Raw genomic sequence first — 27,306 nt, 5'->3', positions numbered from 1 at the left:
GTAGAAGAGAATTTTCACTTATTTGTGTCTCCTTTTTCAGTGTGAGGGTAAAGTAACACTAAACAAGTTATTAAGTGCCATTGTACAGCACAAAGTTAATCTAGTTGTCAAGTTCTGAGTGTAACATTTCCAATAACAGGGTCCCAGTTGTGTATTTCTCTCTCATTTTAAACCATTCCCTGGAACAGTGTCTGGTTTCTTCTTCTTTAAACATATAGTCAGAGTCAACGTTAGATATGCTTTTCTGCATTTGTGGCTGATCCCATTACAGTTCAAGAATACAGCATGCACGAAAAGCATCTGCTTCAAAAGTAAGGTTAAACTGACAAGCTTTCTTTTTTACATGTACAGGCGTGTTTGATATATCTGTGGGTAGATAAGAGTGAACTTGACAGACAAGTTTGCTCTTTTATAAGGACCTTAAGAAGTTTTCAAAAGTTTCACTGTACATTCGAAGAAAGTTGATGTATCATCGGGTTGTGGGATTAACATTTACTTTAGCAAATTTTCAAGCATAAACCCCTAATATTAAGCCATTCCATCAACCAGCATCTTGTTTTCTTCTTCTTCTTCTTCTTCTTCTTTAAACACAGTGACATAGTCAATGCCAGGACTGCTTTGTCTGCATCTGTGGCCATTCTCACTGCTGTCGAAATCCTGACAGACACGAACAGTGTCTGCTACAGAGTGAAGTTAAACTGACAAACATTGTTTGAATGTGTACACGCCTGCTTGGCAAACCCATGGCTAGATAACAGCAATTTTGTCAAACGTTTGGTCATTTGCGGGGGCCTTAAGTCATCTTGTATCTTCCTACAGTCACTCAAACTTCGACATTTTACCGTACATCACAGCATCATCAGCAAACAAGTGCAGATTGTTGCCCACCCTGTCCACCTAATCATTTATGTATACAGAGAACAAAAGCGGTCCTATTACACCGCCCTCGCACACTCCTGACAATACCCTTGTTTCTTATAAACATTCACTGTTGAGGACAACATATTGGTTTCTATTACTTAAGAAGTCTTCGAGCCATTCAAATATCTGTGAACTTATTCCATAGCCCCATACCTTTGTTACCAGCCTGCACCATGTCAAGTGCTTTCTGAAAATCTAGATATATGGAATCTGCCAGTTGCCTTTCATCTATAGTTCACAGTTATCGTGTGAGAAAAGGGCAAGCTGAGTTTTGCATGAGCAATGCTTTCTAAAACCATGATGATTCATGGACATAAGCTTTTCAATCTCACAAACGTTTATTACATTTGAACTGAGAGTATGTTCAACGATTCTGCAACTTATCACTTGGGACTTCGTGCTAGGCACGGGATTCACAATAAATGCAAGCTAGATAAGGGGCCAATGCTGTAAGCACTCTTTGTGAAATCGAATTGGGATTCCATCTGGATCTGGTGATTTATTTGCTTTCGTATCCTTCAGTTGTTTCTCCTTGCCAGGAATGCTTATTAGCATGTCGTCCATACGGGAGTCTGTTCAATGGTCAAATGATGGTATGTTGAATGATTCTCAAGTGTGAACAATTTCCTGAACATGAAATTTAAAACTTCAGCTTTCATGTTACTGTCTTCAACTGCTACACCAGGCTGGTCAACATGAGCCTGAATGGAAGCCCTAGAACAAGTGTTCATGCATTGTCACATGAACACTTTGTTCACCACATGCTGCCCATGGCATCTGGTTACGACTGCGTCATAAAGATTGGTTGGTTGGTTGGTTTGTGGGATTAAAGGGACCAGACTGCTACGGTCATCGGTCCCTTTTTCCAAACACTAAGAACACCCACAGAGAATAAAAATGATTAACAGAATAGATCACAGACGATACTGAACAAGAGAAACTTAGACAAAGACAAGACAAAACGAACTAAAATCACACAGAGTGTGACGGTGGTTGGCCGACCATAGAATTAAAAAAGGAAAAGCCAACCACTTAGAAACACATTAAAAAATCAGTTTAAAATCGTAGGCCAAAGGCCAGAATCAACACAAAACAATAAAATAAAACAGAAACACTCAGATTCAATGATAAAAAACCCCTGCCCGAATAAAACGTAAAACTAAGTCAGCCGTAGCAGAGTCATCTGTCAAAAAGGGCAGGGAGCGTGTCAGGCAGTGCGAACGACTGCCTGAGCACAGCTAAAAGTGGACAGTCCAATAAAATGTGGACCACTGTCAAAATGGAGCCGCAGCGACATAAAGGTGGGCCCTCACGTCGCAATAGGTGGCCGTGCGTCATCCATGTGTGCCCAATGCGCAGCAGGCCGAGGACAACAGACTCCTTGCGAGAGACCTGCAAGGAGGAGCGCCACACTCCAGTAGGCTCCTTGATGGCCCAAAGTTTGTTCCGTGAAGGCAGGACGCGCCATTCAGTGTCCCAAAGGTCTAGAATTTTGCTGCATAGGAACGCTCGCAAATCTGTCTCCGGGAGGCCAATGCCCAGAGATGGTGTACTGGTGGCCTCTTTCGCCAGGCGGTCAACATTCTCATTGCCGGGTATCCCAACATGGCCTGGGGTCCACACGAAGACCACAGAGCGGCCGCAACAGGCAAGAGTATGCAGGGACTCCCGGATAGCCATCACCAGACGGGAACGAGGAAAACACTGGTCGAGAGCTCGTAAACCGCTCAGGGAATCGCTACAGATAACGAAGGACTCACCTGAGCAGGAGCGGAGATACTCTAGGGCACGAAAGATGGCGACCAGCTCAGCAGTGTAAATGCTGCAGCGAGCTGGCAAGGAACGTTGTTCGGAATGGTCCCCTTGAGTTAGCGCATAACCGACACGACCAGCAATCATCGAACCATCAGTGTAAAAAATGCCAGAGCCCTGATACGTTGCGAGGATGGAAAGAAAGAGGCGGCGGAAAGCCTCCGGAGGGACTGAGTCCTTCGGACCCTGTGCCAATTCCAGCTGAAGGCGAGGGCGAGGCACACACCACGGAGGTGTATGCAGCGGTGTCTGGAAAGGAGGCGGAAGAGGTAAAGCCCCAAGCCCGGAGAGAAGCTCACGGACGCGGACCGCGATCGTATAACCAGCCTTGGGCCTGCGTTCTGGAAGATGGACGTGCGACTGTGGGAATAGTAGCCGATAGTTAGGATGCCCGGGCAAGCTGAAAACATGGGCAGCATAAGAAGCCAGCAATCGTTGGTGGCGTAATCACAGTGGAGGGACACCCGCCTCCACAAGGATGCTGTCCAATGGGCTGGTCCGGAAAGCACCAGTGGCAAGGCGTATCCCGCTATGGAGGATTGGGTCCAGCACCCGCAATGCAGATGGGGATGCTGAGCCATAAGCCAGGCTCCCATAATCCAGACGAGACTGCATTAACGCCTGGTAGAGCCGTAACAGGGTAGATCGGTCGGCGCCCCAGCGGGTGTGGCTCAAGCATCTCAGAGCATTTAGATGCCAACAACACGCCTGTTTAAGCTGCCGAATGTGAGGCAGCCAAGTCAACCGGGCATCAAAAACTACCCCCAAAAACCTGTGGGTCTCCACCACAGCAAGGAGTTCGTCGGCAAGATAAAGCCGCAGCTCAGGATGGACTGTTCAGCACCGGCAGAAATGCCTAACACGGGTCTTGGCAGCCGAAAAGTGAAAACCATGCGCTACAGCCCAAGACTGCGCCTTGCGGATAGTGCCCTGTAGCTGACGTTCAACAGCTGCAATGCCAGTAGAGCTGTAGTAAAGGCAGAAGTCGTCAGCATACAGGGAAGCGGATACAGAATTTCCCACGGCCGCAGCGAGCCCGTTAATGGCTATTAAAAACAGGCAGACACTTAAAACAGAACCCTGTGGCACACTGTTCTCCTGGACGTGGGAGAAACTATATGAGGCCGCGACTTGCGTGCGGAAGGTACGATACGACAGAAAATTGCGGATAAAAATCGGCAGAGGACCCCGAAGACCCCATCCATGAAGCGTAGAAAGGATGTGATGGCGCCATGTCGTATTGTACGCCTTCCGCATGTCGAAAAAGACAGCGACCAGGTGCTGACGGCGAGCAAAGGCAGTACGGATGGCCAACTCCAGACTCACCAGATTGTCGGTGGTGGAGCGGCCTTCACGGAACCCACCCTGAGACGGAGCCAGAAGGCTCCGAGACTCCAGTACCCAATTCAAGCGCCGGCTCACCATCCGTTCAAGCAACTTGCAAAGAACGTTGGTGAGGCCAAAGGGACGGTAGCTGTCCACCTCCAGAGGGTTCTTTCCAGGTTTCAAAACGGGGATGACAATGCTTTCCCGCCATTGCGACGGAAACTCCCCCTCGACCCAAAGACGGTTGTAAAGGTCGAGGAGGCGTCGCTGGCAGTCCACTGAAAGGTGTTTCAGCATCTGACAGTGGATGCCATCTGGCCCAGGAGCGGTATCAGGGCAAGCAGCTAGGGCACTGCGAAATTCCCACTCACTGAATGGAACATTGTAAGATTCTGGATGGTGGGTGCGAAACAAAAGGCTCCGACGTTCCATCCGCTCTTTACAGGAGCGGAAGGCCAGGGGGTAATTCGCAGAAGCGGAACTCATAGCAAAATGCTCTGCCAAGCGGCATGCAATGACGCCGGAGTCAGTACAAACTGCTCCATTCAGTGAGAGCGCAGGGACGCTGACAGGGGTCCGATAGACGTAGACGCATCGAATCTTGGCCCAGACCTGCGATGGAGTGACATGGAGGCCAATGGTGGACACATACCGCTCCCAGCACTCCTGCTTGCCTTGGCGGATAAGGAGGCGGGCTCGTTAACGCAGCCGTTTGAAGGTGATAAGGTGGTCTATGGATGGATGTCGCTTGTGACGCTGTAGCGCCCGCCGCCGATCTTTAATCGCTTCAGCGATCTCAGGCGACCACCAAGGCACAGTCTGCCGCCGAGGGGACCCAGAAGAACGGGGAATGGCAGATTCGGCGGCAGTAACGATGCCGGTGGTGACCGATTGAACCACCACATCAATGTCATCATTAGAGAAAGACTCAATAGCGGCAGTGGAGGAGTACAAGTCCCAGTCAGCCTTATTCATAGCCCATCTGCTAGGGCGCCCAGAAGAGTGACGCTGTGGTAGTGACAGAAAGATCGGAAAGTGGTCACTACCACACAGGTCGTCATGCACACTCCATTGGACAGACGGTAAGAGGCTAGGGCTACAGATCGAAAGGTCAATGGCGGAGTATGTGCCATGCGCCACACTGAAGTGTGTGAAGGCACCATCATTTAAAATCGAGAGATCGAGCTGCGACAATAAATGCTCAACGGTGGCGCCTCGACCTGTTGCCACAGACCCACCCCACAGAGGGTTATGGGCGTAGAAGTCGCCCAGTAACAAGAAAGGTGGCGGCAATTGGGCTATCAGCGCAGCCAGGACTTGCTGCGAGACATCACCATCTGGTGGAAGGTAAAGTCTGCAGACGGTAACAGCCTGTGGCGTCCACACCCGAACAGTGACAGCCTCTAAAGGTGTTTGGAGAGGGACAGACTCACTGTGCAGAGTGTGAAGGACATAGAGGCAGACGCCAGCAGACACCCTTTCATAAGCTGCCCGGTTCTTATAATAACCCCGATAGCCATGGAGGGCGGGGTTTCGCATTGCTGCAAACCAAGTTTCCTGAAGAGCAATGCAGAAGAAAGGGTGAAGGCTGATAAGTTGTCGGAGCTCAGCTAGATGGTGGAAGAAACCGCTGCAGTTCTGCTGGAGGATGATATTGTCCATGGCTGAGAAAGGCGTGAAGGGACTGGGAAGGCAATTTACGCCGCTTGTTCACTCACTGCCACCGATTCTGTACCCGTGCGAGTGACATCCATGGCGTCTGAGGGACCGGCGAGATCAAGGTCCTCAGCGGACGCCAGAATCTTGACCTCATCCTCAGACGAAGAGCTCGAAGGGTGCAGTGGGGTCGGTGCCACCGCAAGTTCTTTGGCCTTAGAGGTCTTTCTCTTGGACTTTTCTCGCTGAACCTTTGGTTTCACCGGCTGGGAAGGCTTCACCGATTCAGTCTTCGGGACGGAGGAGGATCGTGAAGCCCTACGCCCGGCCGCTGGTGGGGACTTATGCCACTGTCGGCCGTCATCCTTCCCGCTGCTGGAAGCCTGGGAAGGGAGGGACCCAAGGGAACCCTTACGGGCGAGAGTAGCCGAAGAAGTTAGACGCTTCTCCGGCTGAGAAGCGGGGACGGACGTCCCCAATGAGTGGGAGGATGTTGCTCCTGAGGTAGGTGGTGCAGGAGCAACCGGTTGGGTAGAGCCCCCCCACGGGCAAGGGGGCAGGAGGAGTCGTACTGCTCATCGAGCTGGCTGGAAGTCTCGAAACTGATGGGGCTAGCACAGTTGTTGCAGCAGCTGCATAAGAAGATGGATGTCATTCTCAGAGGAGGGAGTCTGTAATATTTCCTTTTGGCCTCAGTACAGGTCAGCTGGTCCAGGGTCTTATATTCCATGATTTTGCGCTCTTTCTGAAAGACTTTGCAGTCAGGCGAGCAAGGTGAATGATGCTCTCCGCAGTTGACACAGATGGGAGGCGGGGCACATGGAGTATTGGGATGTGATGGGCGTCCGCAATCTAGACATGTGAGGCTGGAAGTGCAGCTGGAAGACATATGGCCGAACTTCCAGCACTTAAAGCACTTAAAGCACCGCATCGGGGGAGGGATATAGGACTTGATGTAACAACGGTAGACCATCACCCTGACCTTCTCCGGTAATGTATCACCCTCAAAGGCCAAGATGAAGGCACCGGTAGCAACCTGATTGTCCTTCGGACCCCGATGAACTTAGAGCGTAGAGGTGTTCATTTCGTCCGGCGCGGACGAAATGAACACCTCTACGCTCTAAGTTGGCGTGCAGCTCGTCATCAGACTGCAAAAGTAGGTCCCTATGGAAAATAACACCCTGGACCATATTTAAACTCTTATGTGGTGTAATGGTAACGTTAACATCCCCCAACTTGTCACAAGCAAGTAACCTGCGTGACTGGGCGGAGGATGCCGTTTGTATCAGTACTGACCCAGAGCGCATTTTGGACAAGCACTCCACCTCCCCAAACTTGTCCTCTAAATGCTCAACGAAGAACTGAGGCTTTGTGGATAGAAAAGACTCCCCATCAGCTCTCGTGCAAACTAAGAATTGGGGCGAATAACTGTTACCTCCATCCTGAGACTTACGCTCCTCCCACGGCGTGGCCAGAGTGGGGAACGTTTTCGGATCATACCTCTGAGCATTAAATTGAGCCCGAGAACGCTTAGAGACTGCTGGCAGCTGGCCGCCAGTGAGAGATGATGTATCACGCTTCATTGCGGGTCATCCACCCTGATGCCACCTACTCCGACCAAGGGCCCTCCCCACGGGCGCCACCCAGCCGCAACAATAGCCACCTGGCAGGATGGCCATTGCCGGGAGTCCTGATGCCCCAGGGAGACGGGCATCCACTACTTGGCATACGTGGGGAGTTAACGGCGCAGGCATCAGTAGAGCAATCCCTGTGTTGTCAGGGGGCTACAACCAACAGGGTACATGGCGGCCCCACCACAATGGACTGGCTACCGTGCTGGATGTTAGGTGACATGTGGTCCATGGTCGCCATCAGTGCAGAAAGTGGCACTGGACAGCGCAAGGTGGAAAGTGCACGCAGGAACGTATCCATGCCCAAGAGATGGAGAGCGGGCAGGACTGCAATGCAACGACAAAGAAGCTGGCGAAAGGTCTGATCGCTAGATGGACACAATGCACCAAGTAAGGCGCCCTTCTCCAATCGGCTCGCTCTTCGGAAAAATTTTGAGAGATGGAGGTCAAACCCAACAGGGGACCATCACATACGGCCAAAAAGTTTGAGACTCCTTGTAGTCGCCTCTTACGACAGGCAGGAATACCGCGGGCCTATTCTAACACCCGAACCCGCAGGGGGATCATAAAGATTGTTTCCAAAAATAAGCATTATAATAAGTCCATAGCTGTCTCCTCAAACTGAATTAATCTCATTTTATCATGTATTACAATTCCAAATGATTTATTTGTCAATACATTGTACTATGTTTCACCATGCAATCAGCATGATAGATTAGTCAGTCATAGCTTACTATTTTCATTAAAAAAAAAAAAAAAACACCACAAAGATATACAACTCATGCAATTGCGGACATTATTGTGACATCATAAAAGGCAACAACTTACTCTAGCTTTGCATCACATTATAATACCTCAATATTAAACTAGTTATGTTTTTGAATTTACGTGTGAATTAAGAAAATGGAATACAGAAGTTCATTCTTCTTTTCAACCACACTTCTCATTTAGGAAAAACAAATTTGAAATCTCTCCCAAATAAATCTTCACTCTGCAGAAGAGTGTGTGCCAATTTCCTGGCAGATTAAAACTGTGTTCCGGACTGGGAATCAAATCTTGGATCTTTGTCTTTCCTACCAGAAAATTTGACATTTGAAATGTGTCAGAATCAACTGTCTGTCCATTGCGATGCACAAAGCATTCTTCATTTATGCATAACTGAGATGACAAAGCTCACCATTGTGGAATCTTGCTGGCTCAAAATCATGAAAGCATGTGTGTGTTCATTTTCTCCTTTTAATGAATCATCTGGAACATCTTTATTTCCAATTACTGTCCACATGTCTATGCACCCAGGAAGCTCAAAAGTTGTAACAACCTGCAAAGAAGTTCAATGAAAATAAATTTCCAAAAGTAACAATTCTGCTACGAATAACTATGTTCCTATCAGAGTTTCATAACAGTAGTTTGCTGGGTTCAGGAAAAGCAGTATGCTGAACAAATAAAATACGCCATAATTTCACTTTATCCAACACATAATGGTTACACGAGATATCAGACTTCACATTTGTTATTGAAATTCAAGAAGACTCTATAGCCACAAACATGGCAATAATATACACTTTTAATCACCTTTTAAATTTTGTGTAATGTGTCACACCTAACACATTTCAATACTTAATTCAAATCTGCAAATGTTACAGCTTAATTTTTTACAGATATTCAGATAACTAAAATGAGAGAAAGTTTCAGATGCTGAGAAACAACTTCTTCTTGCTAAAACTGTGCTTACAAAACAGAAGTAGCAAAAAACATAACAATACAATCCTACAGCAATAACATGAAATGTTCGGAATAGTGTCACGCCGAAATCACAATCGAGTCCATATCCAAAGGCAAGATCGTCAATGAAATATGACACTTAGCACTGGAAGCACATTTATTACTGACATCAAAATACAGCCAGAAATAAGATATTTCAAGAACCTTCCAGAAACTATAAATACTAAACAACAAATAATTGCTCGGTGCTTGGGTTTGAACTGGAGACCACAGCATGGCAGACAATGACGCTAAACCTACACAATACTGCATACATGACCTGCTGTTTTTGTCAATGGAGTCTACATCGCACTGGATCTAGATCTTGTCAGTGATCCTCTGTGTGGCAGCACTGGCATATCCTTGTAGTCTGATTGTGCTATTACATCCTCTTCATTATGATGAGCACTAAAAGTAGCTCCTACCGTCAAAGCATCATGATCTTTGAATTGGTTTCCTTGAACCTCCTGTCGTTGATCTGCGCCTCTTGACTGTAGTGTCGCTTCAAATGAAGAACAAGCATTATGTCCCTGTGCTTTTGTCTTCTTAATGAAAGGTCATAATCATTGACTATGTACATGATGTATGACAAGCAACAAAGGATATAATACAGCCCAAAGCAGCGCTTTAGTAACTTTTCCTAGTGTCCTACTTCCCACACTGGTGCAAAAATCCGTATCAAATCTCCCAGGCTGTACCTCACTGGATAGTGCTTGACTTTGTAGTGCTCTTGGGTTTTTCCCTTTGTGTCCAGTGTCCGTATGCAAGTTAGCAGCTTTGCTTCTTTTGGTCCTGATGGTGAGATGTTTCACACAGTCGCCTGGTTGGAATGGGAACACTGTTCCCCGTGTCATTTCAGTCTCACGACCGTGAAGCATAAAGAACGGTGTGAAGCCTTTAGTGTCTGGCTTCACTACTGTTTGTGAATATCATGATAGGCAGTACTGTATCACAATCTCTCTGTTTGATATGATGTACATCAGGAGAGTATCTGCCAAAGTCTTATTAAAGCATTCTGTGAGGCCATTTGTCTGTGAATGGTAGGCAGTTTTCATACTGTGGGTGAGGTCACAACATGAAATTATCTCTAATACTAGTCTCAATTGAAAATCTGTTCAACAATCAGAGATGATCACACTGGTTGCTCTGTGCTTCACAACGATGTGTTCTACAAGGAATCTTGTTTTCCGAAGCTTTGACAGACAGCAAGGCTATGGCGATAACTTAGCAGGTGAGGTAATCAATGTAGACTATTATCCATCTGTTCCCATTTGTTGCCTTCAGGGATCTATTCAAGTTTTGACTCCAATTTGGTCGAATGGCAGTGCTACAGACAGAATTGGTACCTGATGCCCTGTGACACATGCTTCCTTCAATAGCATTCCTTACAGTGGCTGACATAGTGTCTAACAAATTGGTAGAGACCTCACCAACAATACCTGCGTCTGATTCTGTCTATGAGTATGCACGAGTCCCAGGAGAACAGAAGCTCGAGCACCATGGAAATACTTCACGCTCACTGGCTGCAAAGAGCTGCACTAATGAGCAATCAATTCTATCCTACCAGATCATAGTTCCTCTTATATAATACTCCATTTATCAACTGGAATTCTCCTTTGATTGGTTTCCTCCTTCAAGGCTATTATAATTTTGAGCAAAGCTGTATAGTCCCTTTGTTAAATACCAATATCATTTAATGTAGTGATGACTGAGATTTTGTTCACATTGTTGTGCTTCACCGAAGGATTCCTTGAAAGGCAGTGAGCATCCTTGGGTTTTCATTCATTTTTGTATACCACTGTTTTGTTATAAGCTCGAAGTCTCAGTGCTCTGATGTGTCAATGCCCATCTAACCAGCTGACCCAACAGATACTTCAGGCTAGTCAGCCAGTATAGAGTATAATGATCCACCAAAACAGTGAATTGTTCACCAAATAAATATGACCAGAACCTGTTATGTCCAAAGCAACTGCAAGGCACTCTTCCTTGGTTGTAGAGTAGTCTATCTCAGACTTGAAGAGTAATCTCGAACCACGAGCTATTGCCTTTTCAACATCTCCTTCAATCTGTGCTAGAACTGCACCCATCCCAGAACGACTAGCATCAGCGTAAGTTCTGTCTCGGTATTCTCATCACACAATGTTACAACTGAAGGAGATGTTAGCACCTTCTTAAAGATAAGGAAAGATCTTTCTTGCACCACATTTTAGTAAAATTTGGCATCTTCCAACAGAAGTTCTTGCAAGGAACATGCCTTGACACAGAACCCCTTTATGCATCACTAGTAGTACGAGCACATTCCAAGAAAACTTCTCATGTCCCAAATGCACCAAGGCATCACAAAATTTGTGATTGCTCTTATTTTCTCTGCACTGGGATGGACTCCATCGGATTTCCTAGATGTTGCAAGATTTTTATTTATTGAGTGAAAAAGAGGCACTTTCTTGGATTCAGGCAGAGAACTAGAGTCTTAACACACTTCAACACAGTTGCCACGCAGCTTAGATATTCTTCACACATCTTCAGGAAAATTACTATGTCATCCCGACAGCAAAGACAAGTCGTAAATTTAAGTGTGGAAGCAGGTCATCCATCATATCAACGGCTCCAAGTATTAACATCATAAGTCCAAAAATGGCTAAATTGAGTTACGATGCTCGGTAGAATTGTTGCCTCCGTACTTTTCCCCTGCATAAGTGTCGTATCTCTAGTGCCGCAACTTAAGCAGCAATAGCAATCTTCAGAATATCGTAAGTCAGCTAAGGGGCTCTTTCACCAATGATAATGATCTCAAGTTATGTTACGATGTTTTTCCTGGGGGAACTGTAGCGGAACAAATATCGTAAGTGTAGTTACGATGTTTGTACAGGGAAAGATCACTGTGTAGATGCATGCGATGTTTTTCACTCGCCCATTAAGTTGGTAGCATTGTCGTCCCAGGTTGTTTGTAGCCAACAATAAGTATGTTCATTGTAGATGTGGTCATCAGTACGAGTATAACCAGTTATTTCGCTTAGCACATTAATTGATAAACATCTGTGTGAACGGGTTCCGAGTGTGCTGCTTTTGTATTTAGTATCATTTATTACGTTTTTGGATAATTATGTACTCAAGTAGAGCATTAAAAATAACGGACATGGTTCTCAACCCAACGAAAGATGATGAACCTAAGTACTCATTTTCTTTTATTGTAACAATGATAAAGAACATAATTTCGTATATACAACTGAAAACCTGAAAAAGCCCCGAAATTCTATAGACAACAAAAATAATTACGATTTCTCGTTTTATATAAAAATTAAGAATATTTTGCGTAAATTTTTGGCTGCAGTTCTATTTAGTGTTACAAATAATTTGTGCTGTCGCAGTAATAATTATTGTTAGAAGGCATTCGCGTCTTTCTACGGGAGACGGAAGTGCAAATAAAAGGGAACCACTTCTAACTGATGCTGGGTGCTCTAGTTCATGGTTTTCTCATGTTCGTCCCAATAATGGCACAGCTGAATTGATGACAACAGGAAATAGATCAAAATTAATTGATACATCGTGTTTGGATAACAGTGATGACTCTGTTGCTGATCCTGACTTCGTAGCCACAGCAGCTGATGATTCACCAAGCAGCAGTGACGAGAAGGAACAAAAAGAAAAAAGTTTGAAGGGAAACATAACAAAGACCAAGGGAAACAATAAAGGTTTCTGTAGCATAGTACATTTCGCAAAACAATATAATATAGGCATTTTATTTTAAAATTACGCATTTTTATCGCGGGAGAGATCTCCTTACAAACTACTGGGCAATGCTTAAATCTTTCTCCACCCATATCCACAGCGGAACGTAATCAACTATAGCCTCACCAAACACTGTTAGCACACGACAATGTGAAAATAAGGATAAAAAGACCCACAAAAAGAGTAGGAACCCAGCCTCATGGATAGTAAATAGAGCAAAAGAATCTCTCAACAGAGGTTTTGCACGCATTGGTCGAAAAGGTGCTGAAATAAAAGCAAGAGTAATGAAGCCTGGATGCGATCCTAACTCATGCCGACTAAAATGTCATAACAAGTTGACTCAAAAAATCAGGCAGGATATTTTTGAACAGTTCTGGCAGATAGGAGATCATAGCAGACAACGAGTGTTCGTCTGTCGACATATGAAAGATGTAAGCAGGAAACAGATTCGAAATGTGGCAGAATCAAGAAGAAAATTTTCAAGACAGTATTCTCTAACAGTCGATGGGAATATCATTAAGGTGTGTCAGAAAATGTTTCTGCACACTCTCTCTATTATAGATATGTGGGTGAGAACTGCCATGCAAAAACTGAGAACAGATGGAATTCTGTCACCTCAAATGAGAGGAAAGCATTCCAGAAGGGGAAATACAATAGGGCCTCAAATAAAGGAGTCAGTGCGAGAGCATATAAACAGCTTTCCTTGTGTAGAGTCACATTACACAAGAAAAGAAACAAGCAGAAAATACCTTGGTGCAGAACTGAGCATTGCAAAAATGCACAGAATGTACCAGGAATGGATAAAGGAAAGAAAGTATGCCACCATATATCCTGCCACATTAAGGCAATACACTGATATATTCAACCAAGAATATAATTTGTCATTGTTTTGGCCTAAAAAGGATAAGTGTGAACTATGTAAGCTTTACGATAGTTCCTCTGGAGAGGAAAAAGCAAAGTTTGAAGACAAATAAATGTCTCACATTGCTAATAAAACTATTGTCAGGGATCTGGAAGAAAAATACAAAATGAGTTCAATCTTGGACAAGTCCATTATTAGTGCATGTTTCGATCAGCAGAAAGTGTTGGCTACTTCTCAGTCTGATGTGAGCCTTTACTACTACAAACGGAAATATTCCACATACAATTTTACAGTATACGACATGGGAATCAAGGAAGGGCATTGCTATGTTTGGCATGAGGCCATTGCCCACCATGGTCCAAATGAAATAACTAGCTGTCTTTACCATTTCTTGCAGATGAAAGCTTGCAAAGGTGGAAAAACATTCAACCTATATTCTGATACCTGTGGAGGCCAAAATAGGAACAGATTCCTATTTTGTATGTTCGTCATTGCTTCTGTTAAGTTTGGAATTTCAATCACACATCGCTTTCTAGAATGGGGGGTCTCCCAGAATGAAGGTGACTCGATGCACGCTCAGATCGAAAGAAGAATCAATTAGTGTACGTTCCGGATCAATGGTTCACTTTAATTAGAATGAGTAAGGTCACTGGAAAGCCATAGACAGTTAATGAAATGAGTCAGGACTTAATTTACGACTTCAAGAAAGTAGTGCAGAAGCAACAGTGAAATGCTACAAACTCAAAAAACAGTCTAAAGCAGCTTCAGGGGATCTGAAGATACATACTTCGCAGGTGAGTTCAGGTTCACCATTAGTTTGAGGTTAAACGGGGGAGCTGATGGCAAACACTACAAGTCTGACAAAAAGATGCAAATTCTTAAGAAACCAAATGGATGTTACCAGTGCCCCCGGTATACGGAAGTCCCTCAATTGCAAAAATCTTAGACAGCGCCAAAATAGTAGGCGTTGCGGACATGGGCGACAATGCTCCACATAGGGAAACTTGAACTATGTGTCCACTACAATGAGCAAGAAATTATTTAGGAAGGACCCAACAATACTGACATGTAGATGCCCCCACAAGTGCTGCGGCATCGGCCAGGGGGAAAAAGATGCCTGCGGGGCTGTCTATTGCTGAACACAGTGAGTGCAAGTAGCAATAAGCTGAGTAATGGCTCCATCTATGCTTGGCCAATTCACTTGCCAGCAGAACTAAGCTTCGTTGTGAGAGGTCCCCGAATGACCTACATGCAGAAGCCACAGTACATTATGGTGTAAGCAAGCAGGAATCACAACCCAGGGAGCAGCACCCTCTGCAGCTAACAAAAGAACCCCATCAAACAAAGAAAGACTGTGCAAAAGGGAAAAGTAATTACGCAAGTGATCTGAGGCATGGCACAGGGGTTTTTCTGGCCATCCAATCGGTAAAATATAGAGGACCCGACTAAGTACAGGATCTGTGGTGACGACTGATGCTATTGTGGCACTAGTGATGGGAAAATCATTGACTGTGTTCTGGTTCTCAGTATCTAAACAGAAATGAAGAAATTCTTCCTGATCAAATGCCAGGTTCAACCTGATTGGAAGGCAACGTAAGGCAGAAGCACTGGTGTGTTGTGTCATTGGCTGTAACGTATCTGATAATGATAATGGGAGAGGAAGACAGCCCACCACTGAAAATGATGTGCTCTCTTGTCCGGCATGGAAGCCGAAGGGTTGAAAAGATCAACCAATGCCTTTGATCTGTGATTAAATGGAACATAGAACCATACAAGAAGACATGAAATTTCTTGAAGGTGAACACAATCGCCAAAGCCTCCTTTTCCATCTGAGAATACTGCTGCTGAACTGGAGTTAAAATCTTGTAAGTGTCAGCAATGGGTCATTCAGACCCGTCTGCGTATTTGTGCACCAACACCACGCCAAGACCATGCTGAGAGGTATCTCTGGCCAACACAACACACTGACCTGGCTGAAAAGAGGCCAGACATTGGGCAGATTGTTGAAGCTCAGATTTAAGCAAAGCAAACGCACTGTCACGAGCTGGCGACCAGAAAAAAAGGACACATTTTTATGCAAAAGTGTGTGTAGGAGCTGAGCAATAGTGGATATCTCCAATAAAAACTTACGATAGTATGCAACTTTACCTAGAAATGCCTGCAGTTCCTTAACAGAGGTCAGCCACGGCAAAGCCGCAATTACACCAACAGGGCGACGCAACAGTTCAACTCCTGTGTGAGAAACCTGAAAACCTAGGTACTGAATTGACAGCTGAAAAAATTGAGATTTGACAAGATTGCATTTGAGACCCGCAGACTGAAAAACAGAAAACCACAATCAGAGATTGCATAGGTGGGCTTTGATGGAAGAACCCGAAACAACAATATCTTTGAGGTAATTGACACAGTTGGGCACCTGCTCTAAAAAATGCTGAAAAACTGCAGGTGCACTACCAACTCCAAAATGCAAGCGTTTATATTGGTATGTGTCAAAAGGTGTATTGACAATGAAAAGTGCCTTGTGGCATCATCCAAGGGAAGCTGGAGGTACACCTCCAACAAATCAGTCTTGGAAAAAGTAGTGGTCACCTGATAATTTTGTGAGTTACTTGTTAAGGTGGGGCAAAGGGTATGTATCTATCATGGACTATGCATTAATCATGACACTGAAGTTAACGCAGAGGCAAAGCTTACCCATCAGCTTCCTAACGATCACCAATGGTGTCACCTATTCACTGGAAGAAATAGGCTGAATGACATCCAGAAACAGCAAACTGTCTAATTTGGTCTTGACAGAGTCAAACAATGTGAGAGGCACCTGCTGCGCCTAAAACAAATAAAGGCGGGCAGACTCTTTCATGGTAATGTGGGCCTGAAAACTGGTACACAACCAAGCCCACGGAAAAACGACAAAAACTCAAGAGCAGAATGACTCCAGTTGCAGATGCAGAACTTGATCTGACACTAAATTTATTTCATCGGCAATGGAGAAATGCATCTAACCTGAAACGGTCTGTGGTATGGAAATGACCCACAAAAAAGAAGGTGACAGGGTGAAAAACTGATTTGTAAGATACAAGAGTTGAGAACTGACCTAGGATCAGAATCTGCTGAATATTGAAGCTAATCAACTTCTGTGAAAACTGTGTGAGGGGAGGAGAGCCCGTGTCCACGTACATTTGAGTGTTTACTAAAGCCACTGCAGCTCCTGTGTCCACTTGCATTTTCAGTGGTTTATTAAACACACACAACTCATAAACAATTTGTTTGGGGAGACAGTAACTGTACAGATACAATTGATGTCTATCAGTACTGCTGTGTCCATCACATTTGAAGTCACACATTGACGCAATGTGGCCTTTCTTTAGACACTTGTTGCAAACAGCCTAATGTTTAGGGCATGTAGCACGCTCGTGTTGGACAAAGCAATACGAGCAAGATGCAAGGGGAGCACACAGCCACTGTTCTGATGTGCCCTCATGCTGCTGGGGCCGTAACCAACACTGCCTCATGCGACGCTGAGTCGAATGGTTGTACTGCTACAATAGTTTCCCCATCATCATTAACAGTTGCAGCATGCCAACAGGGGTTGACTGAGCAACTTTCAATACTGCTCCCACCCCCTCCCAGCCGGGGCCATACTAATAATAACATCATGCACCATGTGATCATGGGACAATTCCGGATGGGTACTAGTAACAAATTTACAACAGCTTACCGTATTTACTCGAATCTAAGCCGCACTTTTTTCCGGTTTTTGTAATCCAAAAAACCGCCTGCGGCTTAGAATTGAGTGCAAAGTAAGCAGAAGTTCTGAAAAATGTTGGTAGGTGCCGCCACAACTAACTTCTGCCGTCGAATATATGAAGTGCTACACAGGCATGCTTTGCAGGCACACAGATGAATACTGGCGCCAAAACCTCTGCGTCAGTAAATAAATTAAAAAAAGGTGGAAGACGAGATTTTTTTTCTCCGCCCCGAGTTTCGACCACTGCGTTTTCATACATTATCGAATGAAGTAAATACAAATTCCATATTGTTCATCTTCGAATGTAGCAGCATTTCAATGTACTACAAAAATCCGACTGACCAGACTGTTTGGGATGTTTGTCAATATGGCCAACTCTACGTTCTGAATTTTTTCCTACCTGTGACAAGAGATGGTTGCTAATAGGAACTTTTATGAATTGTGAATCACATGCAGTATTCTCTTCACCATAAGAATAATACAAATATAAACATTTTGCTATGTATTGTTTCGTGTTTGCTGCTATCTCATTTAAATCCTGTCTGCCTAATAAACTATGAAACAAGAGTGAGACAACAGCAAACGCGGAAGAATATACATATCATGTCATGTTTATATTCGTATTATTCCTATGCGTAATAGTGATACAGTCAGAAATAAAGCACAGCAATTGACTAGATTTTTAAATCTAAGATGACTCTAATTTCTGTGCAGAATCTAATGTACTAAAGAGGCGTCTGCAAAGATATTCAAACGAAGAAAAATTTTCGCTAGACTCTCGTTCAGAACATCATCTATCATACGCAGTCTATTATTTGGTTCTTGTTGATCATTATCAAAGAAAGCAGCAGTGTAAGTAACAACAAATAGCAGTCTCTTGCCATTTTTTCGCGGTAGCGTGCACAAAAGCAAGCCATGCCGCGAGCGGCGACAGGCCGTAAACACTCATTATCAGAGTGCGACGAACAATGCATGACACTGCACAGTACTGCATTTTCAGCTTAGAGTGATGTAAACACCTATAACAAAGAGAACGGCACTTATCAGATCAAAGCAAAATAAGCAATCAATTCAAACCAGACAAAGCACGTGAAAAAGGAAGGGTACCAGTATAAATACGGACGGAGCGCCTGACGCATAGCAATGGCTACCTGGTAAAGCTTAACTGCTAAGCTTAACGATTTGAACCAAACTACTGTAGCAGTATCGTAATTCATTCGACCTAATTGTGTCTCATATTACAATGTACCAACTTTGTTTCAATTTGGACGTGCGGCCTAAAATTTTTCTTTCCCCTTGAATTTCGAGTCTCAAATTTCAGGTGCGGCTTAGATTCGGGAAATTTTTTTTCCCTTGATTTCGAGTCTCATTTTGCAGGTGCGGCTTACATTCGAGTGCAGCTAAGATTCGAGTAAATACGGTAACCAGTGTAACTCTGCAGCCCAGGTTTTGTAAGATTGGTTTGGGCATTTCTGACAATGATAAAATTCTACACACGTTGCAATGACACATGTTCTGACACAGTAATAGGTTGTAAGAAGCTTGTGAATTTCATCAAGTGATAAGATGGCATGTCCTTGCAAAGGCACAAATTGGCGCAAGTGAGACATGCGCGATAAAAGCCAAGATAAAAAAAAAAGCCCTACATAGGTTTGCATAAACCATAAAAAATAAAATGGAAATGTTGGCATATAACATGTGGAGAAAATGTAACCCTTACTTGTCACCAAGTTTGTTACAGCAAGAACAATCACAATTTATGGAACATGGTACTCTATAGAGCCAATGTAAGATATAATGAATACAGGTTGTGTGTAGCACTGAACACATTGAATAGAGAACAGTAATAGAAGTTACAGAATAGGTCGAGCACTCGTTTGTGATTGCTTAAATAATACTGTTTCTTTGGCAGTTCATCAGAGTGCCAACCCAGGCCTCTATAAGTGAGCCTGTGAAATGTGTGGACACATCATCTCTGAAATTGCGCATCTCATGAGTAAAGGTACATCAATCTCATTAGGTCCTGACCTATGTCTCTGAAAACACTGGAAGACGGTTGATATGCAACTGAGTTATTGCTTATTTAGAATTCATCTGTCTCCTGAATACACAAGCAAGATGTACTGCTGGTATTTCATTTCCTGTCTCTGTAAGGGACTGTTTTTACTTTGGTTAATTGGAGTACAGAAGTACCTAGCACTTCCACCAAAGAATGTCACGTTAAAACCACAATCAAGTCCAAATCTGAAGGCAATGTTGTCAATGAAATACAACACTATGCATTGGAAGCTCATTTATTACTGACACCAACATACAGCCAAAACAGAACTGACCTTCTGGACAGAGTGTGCAGCTATTTATACAAACATTGAGTATTCCTGAATATACAAATATTTCAGACATCAGATATTTCATGAACATTATAGAAGTTGTAAATACTATACTCAACAACAAATAACTGCTGGTGGTTGAATATGGACTGGCAACACAATGTGCCAGGCAATGAGGCTAACCACTACACTATAGTGCATACACAGCAGCTTGTAGCAATAGTGTCTCACAGAGGTGAGTCTAGAAGTCGGTCAGGTCAAGGGTGGAGGGCTAATGGTGGGGGGAGGGGGCAAATGGAATATCGCTTAACAAAAGGAGAGTTGGTGTCCTCCACTTAAGTAGTTTTTGGTTACTGTTTTGGAGTTCAGGATAAAAACGTGTCAAGAGAATGTGTGTGCCCGGGAAAATAATACGATTTGACCCAGATGTCCGGCGATTTCGAAGTTTTTGTCTGGGGTTAACAATTCAAGTGTTGGTAGGCATACCCGGCATATTTAGCTTCCTTGATTATTGTATGTGGTACTCATACATTAATATACATCCAATGTATATTAATAAATAATAATAAGCTCATTTTAAGTTAAATGATATTTATTGGATTAGATAGTAAGCTATTTGCCACTCTTATTCTTTTGTTAAAATGTATTTTAAATACAGGGTTATTACAAATGATTGAAGCAATTTCACAGCTCTACAATAACTTTATTATTTGAGATATTTTCACAATGCTTTGCACACACATACAAAAACTCAAAAAGTTTTTTTAGGCATTCACAAATGTTCGATATGAGCCCCTTTAGTGATTCAGCAGACATCAAGCCGATAATCAAGTTCCTACCACACTCGGCGCAGCATGTCCCCATCAATGAGTTCGAAAGCATCGTTGATGCGAGCTCGCAGTTCTGGCACGTTTCTTGGTAGAGGAGGTTTAAACACTGAATCTTTCACATAACCCCACAGAAAGAAATCGCATGGGGTTAAGTCGGGAGAGTGTGGAGGCCATGACATGAATTGCTGATCATGATCTCCACCACGACCGATCCATCGGTTTTCCAATCTCCTGTTTAAGAAATGCCAAACATCATGATGGAAGTGCAGTGGAGCACCATCCTGTTGAAAGATGAAGTCGGCGCTGTCGGTCTCCAGTTGTGGCATGAGCCAATTTTCCAGCATGTCCAAATACACGTGTCCTGTAACGTTTTTTTCGCAGAAGAAAAAGGGGCCGTAAACTTTAAACCGTGAGACTGCACAAAACACGTTAGCTTTTGGTGAATTGCGAATTTGCTGCACGAATGCGTGAGGATTATCTACCGCCCAGATTCGCACATTGTGTCTGTTCACTTCACCATTAAGAAAAAAATGTTGCTTCATCAGTGATAAGTTTCGCACTGAACGCATCCTCTTCCATGAGCTGTTGCAACCGCGCCGAAAATTCAAAGCGTTTGACTTTGTCATCGGGTGTCAGGGCTTGTAGCAATTGTAAACGGTAAGGCTTCTGCTTTAGCCTTTTGCGTAAGATTTTCCAAACCGTCGGCTGTGGTACGTTTAACTCCCTGCTTGCTTTATTCGTCGACTTCCGCGGGCTACGCGTGAAACTTGCCCGCACGCGTTCAACCGTTTCTTCGCTCACTGCAGGCCGACCCGTTAATTTCCCCTTACAGAGGCATCCAGAAGCTTTAAACTGCACATACCATCGCCGAATGGAGTTAGCAGTTTGTGGATCTTTGTTGAACTTCGTCCTGAAGTGTCGTGGCACTGTTATGACTGACTGATGTGAGTGCATTTCAAGCACGACATACGTTTTCTCGGCTCCTGTCGTCATTTTGTCTCACTGCGCTCTCGAGCGCTCTGGCGGCAGAAACCTGAAGTGCGGCTTCAGCCGAACAAAACTTTATGAGTTTTTCTACGTATCTGTAGTGTGTCGTGGCCATATGTCAATGAATGGAGCTACAGTGAATTTATGAAATCGCTTCAATCATTTGTAATAGCCCTGTACATTGAAACCTATGTTGCTACATAATTATAAAAAAAAATTAGTGAATCTGTTGAAGTAATATATTCACTGATTTCTGAAGTCATTTTATTCAGTGTAATATGATGCTCCATTTGGGAGGGGGGGGGCTATAGCCCCCATGGCCCCTCCCCCTTGCCACTGCCCCCTGGTGTCTCAGGAAAGTGTGTTTACTTCTACAGGAACCATCCAGAAACTGTTAAATACTCTCACACAACAAAGATGAAGACATGTGAATTCTGCACACTCGGTTCCAACACTCCATACACACACAGTAGGTCATACATTGTACTGTGCCTGAACTGTAAAGAGACGCTTCTGAAAAGACTGACTACCAAATTAATCAGTTCAGGATTCTAAACTATTCTACGTCACTTTGTAGCCTCCACCCTCTATCACAGGTTGAATTTGAACTTGCTTTTAAATATCAGGATATTAGCAGCATTCTGAAACTGAATGGCCGAAACTGGTATTAACAGTAAAATAAAATACAACTGTAATGTAGCCTGTTTTCTTTGTAAAATAAAGGTAGCAACATTGACTGCTGGTAGAAGATCCTAGGAGTGTCTGCCCTGAGAGTGCCTCAGTCATGCAGATCATTAACATGTTTTTATTCCTATCAAAGTACTTTAATAAGTCCATTAAAACTCTGTGGTGTGAATGATCTAACTCAGCTGAAACTATCAATTACAATTAAATAAAAAATGTAATCTAGGCTGTTTTATATCACTATTTTCAGTGCCACAATGCCATCTTTGTGTCAGTATCTACAGAGATGGAGTATGTGTGAAAAAACACAAAGTTTCAGTAACTCTATCTCCATCAGAGGCAGAGACCATGAGCCACAGTAACTAAGAAAGACTTAAACAACATAGTGTAACAATTTCATTGGCCGTGCCACTAAAATACCGTTCTGCAGAGTAATAATGTAGGCGATAGTCTCAGTGTAATGGTCACAAAAATTTTATTTTATTTATTCTTAGTGACATAACTGACAGTACTGTGCAATAGATACAGACTTTATTCCTCATCTAAAAGTAGCCTAAAAGTCTAATTCAATTTAGGTTTGAACATTCTTTGCTACATACACATATTGTATGTCAGCTAAAGCAACTGTTAATCAGACATTTGTTGAATTTTATTAACGCATCACACCTCCACAAAGTATTTGCAGTTCCCGCCCTACATCTTAACACATGCTTTATCACACAAGTGCAATGATTTCTGAACATGTTAAATAGAGCTTACAAAATGTGTTCAGTCTCAGATGCTTCCACAATTTGTACAAGAATACATTCATCTCCACTGGAAAGTAGTGTGGGAAGGTCACTTGATTTGTGTAAGGAAAATGTGCTGGCCAAGGTACTGATCCACACAACCCAAAAAGGCAGCTGTGCATCATCAGAAAAAAGAGCATTTCAGGGTGAAACAAACAAAATACTTAGCAAACACCAAAAATTGTCACGGATTTCTATAAAACCTATGTTTCTTTATGTAACAGGCTGGATGAAAATAAAAGATTAATCTATTTCAATGGTACGTGCTCGGAGTAAACCTACTGTCCCACAGCCAATATCAAGCAATGATAAACTGTCATCACATTTTCAAATTACCAAGAGACTTAACTGATGAAGTTTTTAATTTCCATAGCCCAAGATCATCTACAATATTTTCAAACATGAAAAAGGGAAGGAGAGGCGGAAACAAGAAAAAGAAGATTTTGATGATGAAAGGCTAGAGCCTGAGAATAACTTAGTTGCAGTTAACATGTATCATAGAACAGAATCAAAAAGCTGTATACAAAAGAAATAAAGACTTTTATGCCAAAAGCATTTCTTCTTCTTCTTCTTTTTGAGGTGATTAACATGCATCAGACAATTGCTCTGACACTTTCTGCACATCTACTCACCTGAGGTCTTATGGATCGCTGAAGAACACACAAGGCTCCATTTTTACCATACCCAGAAGTGGTAAATAGTTCTATATCAGGGTCTTCTATACTTGAAAATTCCTCAGAAAGAAAAGCTGGTTCACCCATTGATATGTTGCCACATGGACCTATATTAAGGAGGCTATCACAGACCTGGAATTGACACACACAGATGAGTCAGTTTACCAATACACAACATCGTAAGTGAAACAGTACCAACATTCTCACCTCAAATGCATAGGAAGCAATATGAACTGAAGTCTGTGTTTCACTGCCATATACTTCCAGCTCATCCAGATCTCTAATATCTGCCACATCCGATGCCATCCAGTCACCTACAAAACATTATCAGAAATACACACAGATACCTGGCCCATGTGTCTTGTAGTATTTGATGTAAAATAAAATCTCATCCGCATACTGAAGAACAGTACAGCATAATGGAAAATGTTCTTTGACTGGCTTTTTTCAACTGAAAACAAAACACTTCAAAAAATTCATAAATATCTAGACACAAAATGATGCAAAATCAATGGAAATATTTAGCAGCATTATGGGGGACACTAAGAAGTACCGAATACGTAAATAAATTAAAAATGAAACAGCCTACTACATCTGCCGCAAATTTTCTTTTCTGCACACAAATGCTCAGAAAAAAAAGGACAGATGCATGTTGTTACTGTCCACAAAGTTAAAAACTGGCTTAAATAAATCATGGATAAATAGTGATTAATGAGATATGAGCTGTTGTAACATACTGGAAGAGCAGCAAATAAAAGTAATAAAGCACAGTGTTAGGTGACATTAAGGGCATGATAAAATATCAGAAATGACAAAGCTGAAATCCTGAAAATCAAAATGACAAATTAAAAAAGAAAAGTCATAACAAGCTTTGAAAATATTTAGAGAAGCATAAAGATATCAATAATATAATAATATAAGAATGAAAGTATAGAAGTGGAAATATCATACAATGTATATGGTTGAGGTAATTCCACCACAAGTTCTCTTGAACCTGCACAAGCAAGAAAGGTTGTTTGGAGGGAAAGCCAATGTTCGATTTTGGTTTACTGGGAGAACTGTAGGAAAGTGAAGTTCAACAATAAAGGAGATCATGTACAGATCACTTGTGTGACTCATTCTTGAGTACTGCGTGAGAATTTCTTTTCTGCACCAGGACGGATTAAAGGAAGACATAAGGCAATTCCAAGAACTGTTGTTAGATTTGGTACCATTAGATTCAATCAACGGGAAGAAAGATGACAGTTCTTTTTGACACTATTGAGATAGTTTACAGAACTGACATTTGTGACAGGCTATTGAACAATTCTACATCCACCAATGAACATTTCGTATAAGGACCATGAAGACAAGATACAAGAAATCAGGGCTTGCACGGAAGCATATACAGGTAGACAGACTTTTTCTCTCTTCACTTTCATGTGGCCTTCAAATTAAGTTTCACATTTCAGGCTTACACAATAAAAGTCACTCTGAGAGTAAATTTCATTTCCATAGAAGTGATTGTTACAGCTTTGCCAGGCTTTATTGCCTTGCCTCTCTGATCAAGACTTATACAACTGACCTAATGAGTCTATTTTCAGAGCGTGCACAGCCACAACAAAAGCACACATAGCTGAAATTTAGCTACCAACAATATCTGCAGTAATAGTTAGGGGCATCCTGATCCTTTCCCAATTTGGATTGGTATATGGAAGTTATATGAAATACAAGAATTACTTATGTCCTTTATTTTCTTCTTTCTTAAAACATTTCTTCTTTTTTTCCAAGGTGGTTTCTTTCTAGATGCTCAGTAGAAAGAAATATGTATGTCAGTGGCTTGTGAGATGCACGTGTGGAGAAAGTTAAGGAAAAGAATGCTGCATGCATAATCACATATAAACCCTCCGCTGCAATGCATGGGTACTGTCAGAAAGATAGGTACTCTATCTCAGTATTTGGATCTTGCAAAGGTGCCTTAACCACCCATGTAATTTTTGACATGAAAATAAACACCAGTTACACTTCTTCAATACACCGTAGCTATGTCCCCTTCAAAACTTAATTTTTCCATTACCTTTTTAACTTTTTTTTTAATGTAATTTAGCTTTTCCGAAAGTCTTACTTTATAAATTACATCTACCTCTTTCCTTCTCATCCCATCTGGTAAGTCTCCCCTGACCCGTGGTTCTGGGTGACTTTCACGAAATTTACCCATTTTCCTAGACCTCTACAGTCCTTTTCCTTCATCCCTCTTCCTTCCCCTTCAACCCCTCTGTCTGAAGGAGGAGCCTAATTATAATTGTCTCTTATGTGTGTGTTCTGCTGCTGCTTGGTGAGTAAATTTTTTATCTATCTTTTTATCTGTTTTTTATTTTGCCAAAAATTAATTGTTTTCATTGTTCCATCTACCTCTTTGTATTCTTCCTCTTGCTCTGCCTCCACAAAACATTTTTTTTCTTGTGATAGTGTTCTGTCTCATGTTTTCTACCTTTCCAATCCTCCATGTGTCCTTCCCACCTTGGCTGTCGATCTTCATTTATCTTTCCAATGTGTTATCCTATTTATGCTCACATCTTGTCCTCTTTTCTACATTAAGCTATATAATGGATCATTTCTTCCTTTCCTGTCTGGTAGCCACTGCACACTTTACAAAAGATTGCTGTATGGTGTGGCAGGTGGCAGTTGACGCAAAATAACGAAAAGTGTGAGGTGATCCACATGAGTTCCAAAAGAAATCCGTTGGAATTCGATTACTCGATAAATAGTACAATTCTCAAGGCTATCAATTCAACTAAGTACCTGGGTGTTAAAATCACGAACAACTTCAGTTGGAAAGACCACATAGATAATATTGTGGGAAGGCGAGCCAAAGGTTGCGTTTCATTGACAGGACACTTAGAAGATGCAACAAGTCCACTAAAGAGACAGCTTACACTACACTCGTTCGTCCTCTGTTAGAATATTGCTGCGCGGTGTGGGATCCTTACCAGGTGGGATTGACGGAGGACATCGAAAGGGTGCAAAAAAGGGCAGCTCGTTTTGTATTATCACGTAGTAGGGGAGAGAGTGTGGCAGATATGATATGCAAATTGGGATGGAAGTCATTACAGCAAAGACGTTTTTCGTCGCGGCGAGATCTATTTACGAAATTTCAGTCACCAACTTTCTCTTCCGAATGCGAAAATATTTTGTTGAGCCCAACCTACATAGGTAGGAATGATCATCAAAATTAAATAAGAGAAATCAGAGCTCAAACAGAAAGGTTTAGGTGTTCGTTTTTCCCGCGCGCTGTTCGGGAGTGGAATGGTAGAGAGATAGTATGATTGTGGTTCGACGAACTCTCTGCCAAGCATTTAAATGTGAATTGCAGAGTAGTCATGTAGATGTAGATGTAGATGTACACTGTTGTTTGGTTATCATCCCTATGGTTGGTTTGATGCAGTTCTATTTTCCTGTCAGCTGCGACATACCCTCTTCATTTCTGCTAACTGCTGAATCCTGCCTCATCAACAATCTGCCTTATATATTCATATCTATCCTTCCACATTCCCTTTCATTACAGTTTCCTGAAATAACTCATGTTGT

At 42.8% G+C, this 27,306-nt stretch overlaps 1 protein-coding gene across 3 annotated transcripts in view; it reads right to left on the bottom strand.

Annotated features, from left to right (window-relative positions):
* The window catches only part of LOC126236473 (cleavage and polyadenylation specificity factor subunit 1), a 328,004-nt gene that overhangs the window by 213,020 nt on the left and 87,678 nt on the right, over positions 1 to 27,306 (bottom strand). For all 3 annotated transcript variants that reach the window (XM_049945805.1, XM_049945806.1, XM_049945807.1), the window contains 3 exons: positions 23,947 to 24,053; positions 23,698 to 23,871; positions 8,524 to 8,664 (listed from right to left, as the gene is read on the bottom strand). In XM_049945805.1, coding sequence (XP_049801762.1) covers positions 8,524 to 8,664; positions 23,698 to 23,871; positions 23,947 to 24,053 — 422 coding nt within the window. The remainder of the gene's footprint in view (positions 1 to 8,523; positions 8,665 to 23,697; positions 23,872 to 23,946; positions 24,054 to 27,306) is intronic.

This window comes from Schistocerca nitens, chromosome 2 (genome assembly GCF_023898315.1).
Source record: "Schistocerca nitens isolate TAMUIC-IGC-003100 chromosome 2, iqSchNite1.1, whole genome shotgun sequence".
In the NCBI taxonomy this organism is placed as follows: domain Eukaryota; kingdom Metazoa; phylum Arthropoda; class Insecta; order Orthoptera; family Acrididae; genus Schistocerca; species Schistocerca nitens.
This window is presented reverse-complemented; position numbering and strand designations above follow the sequence as displayed.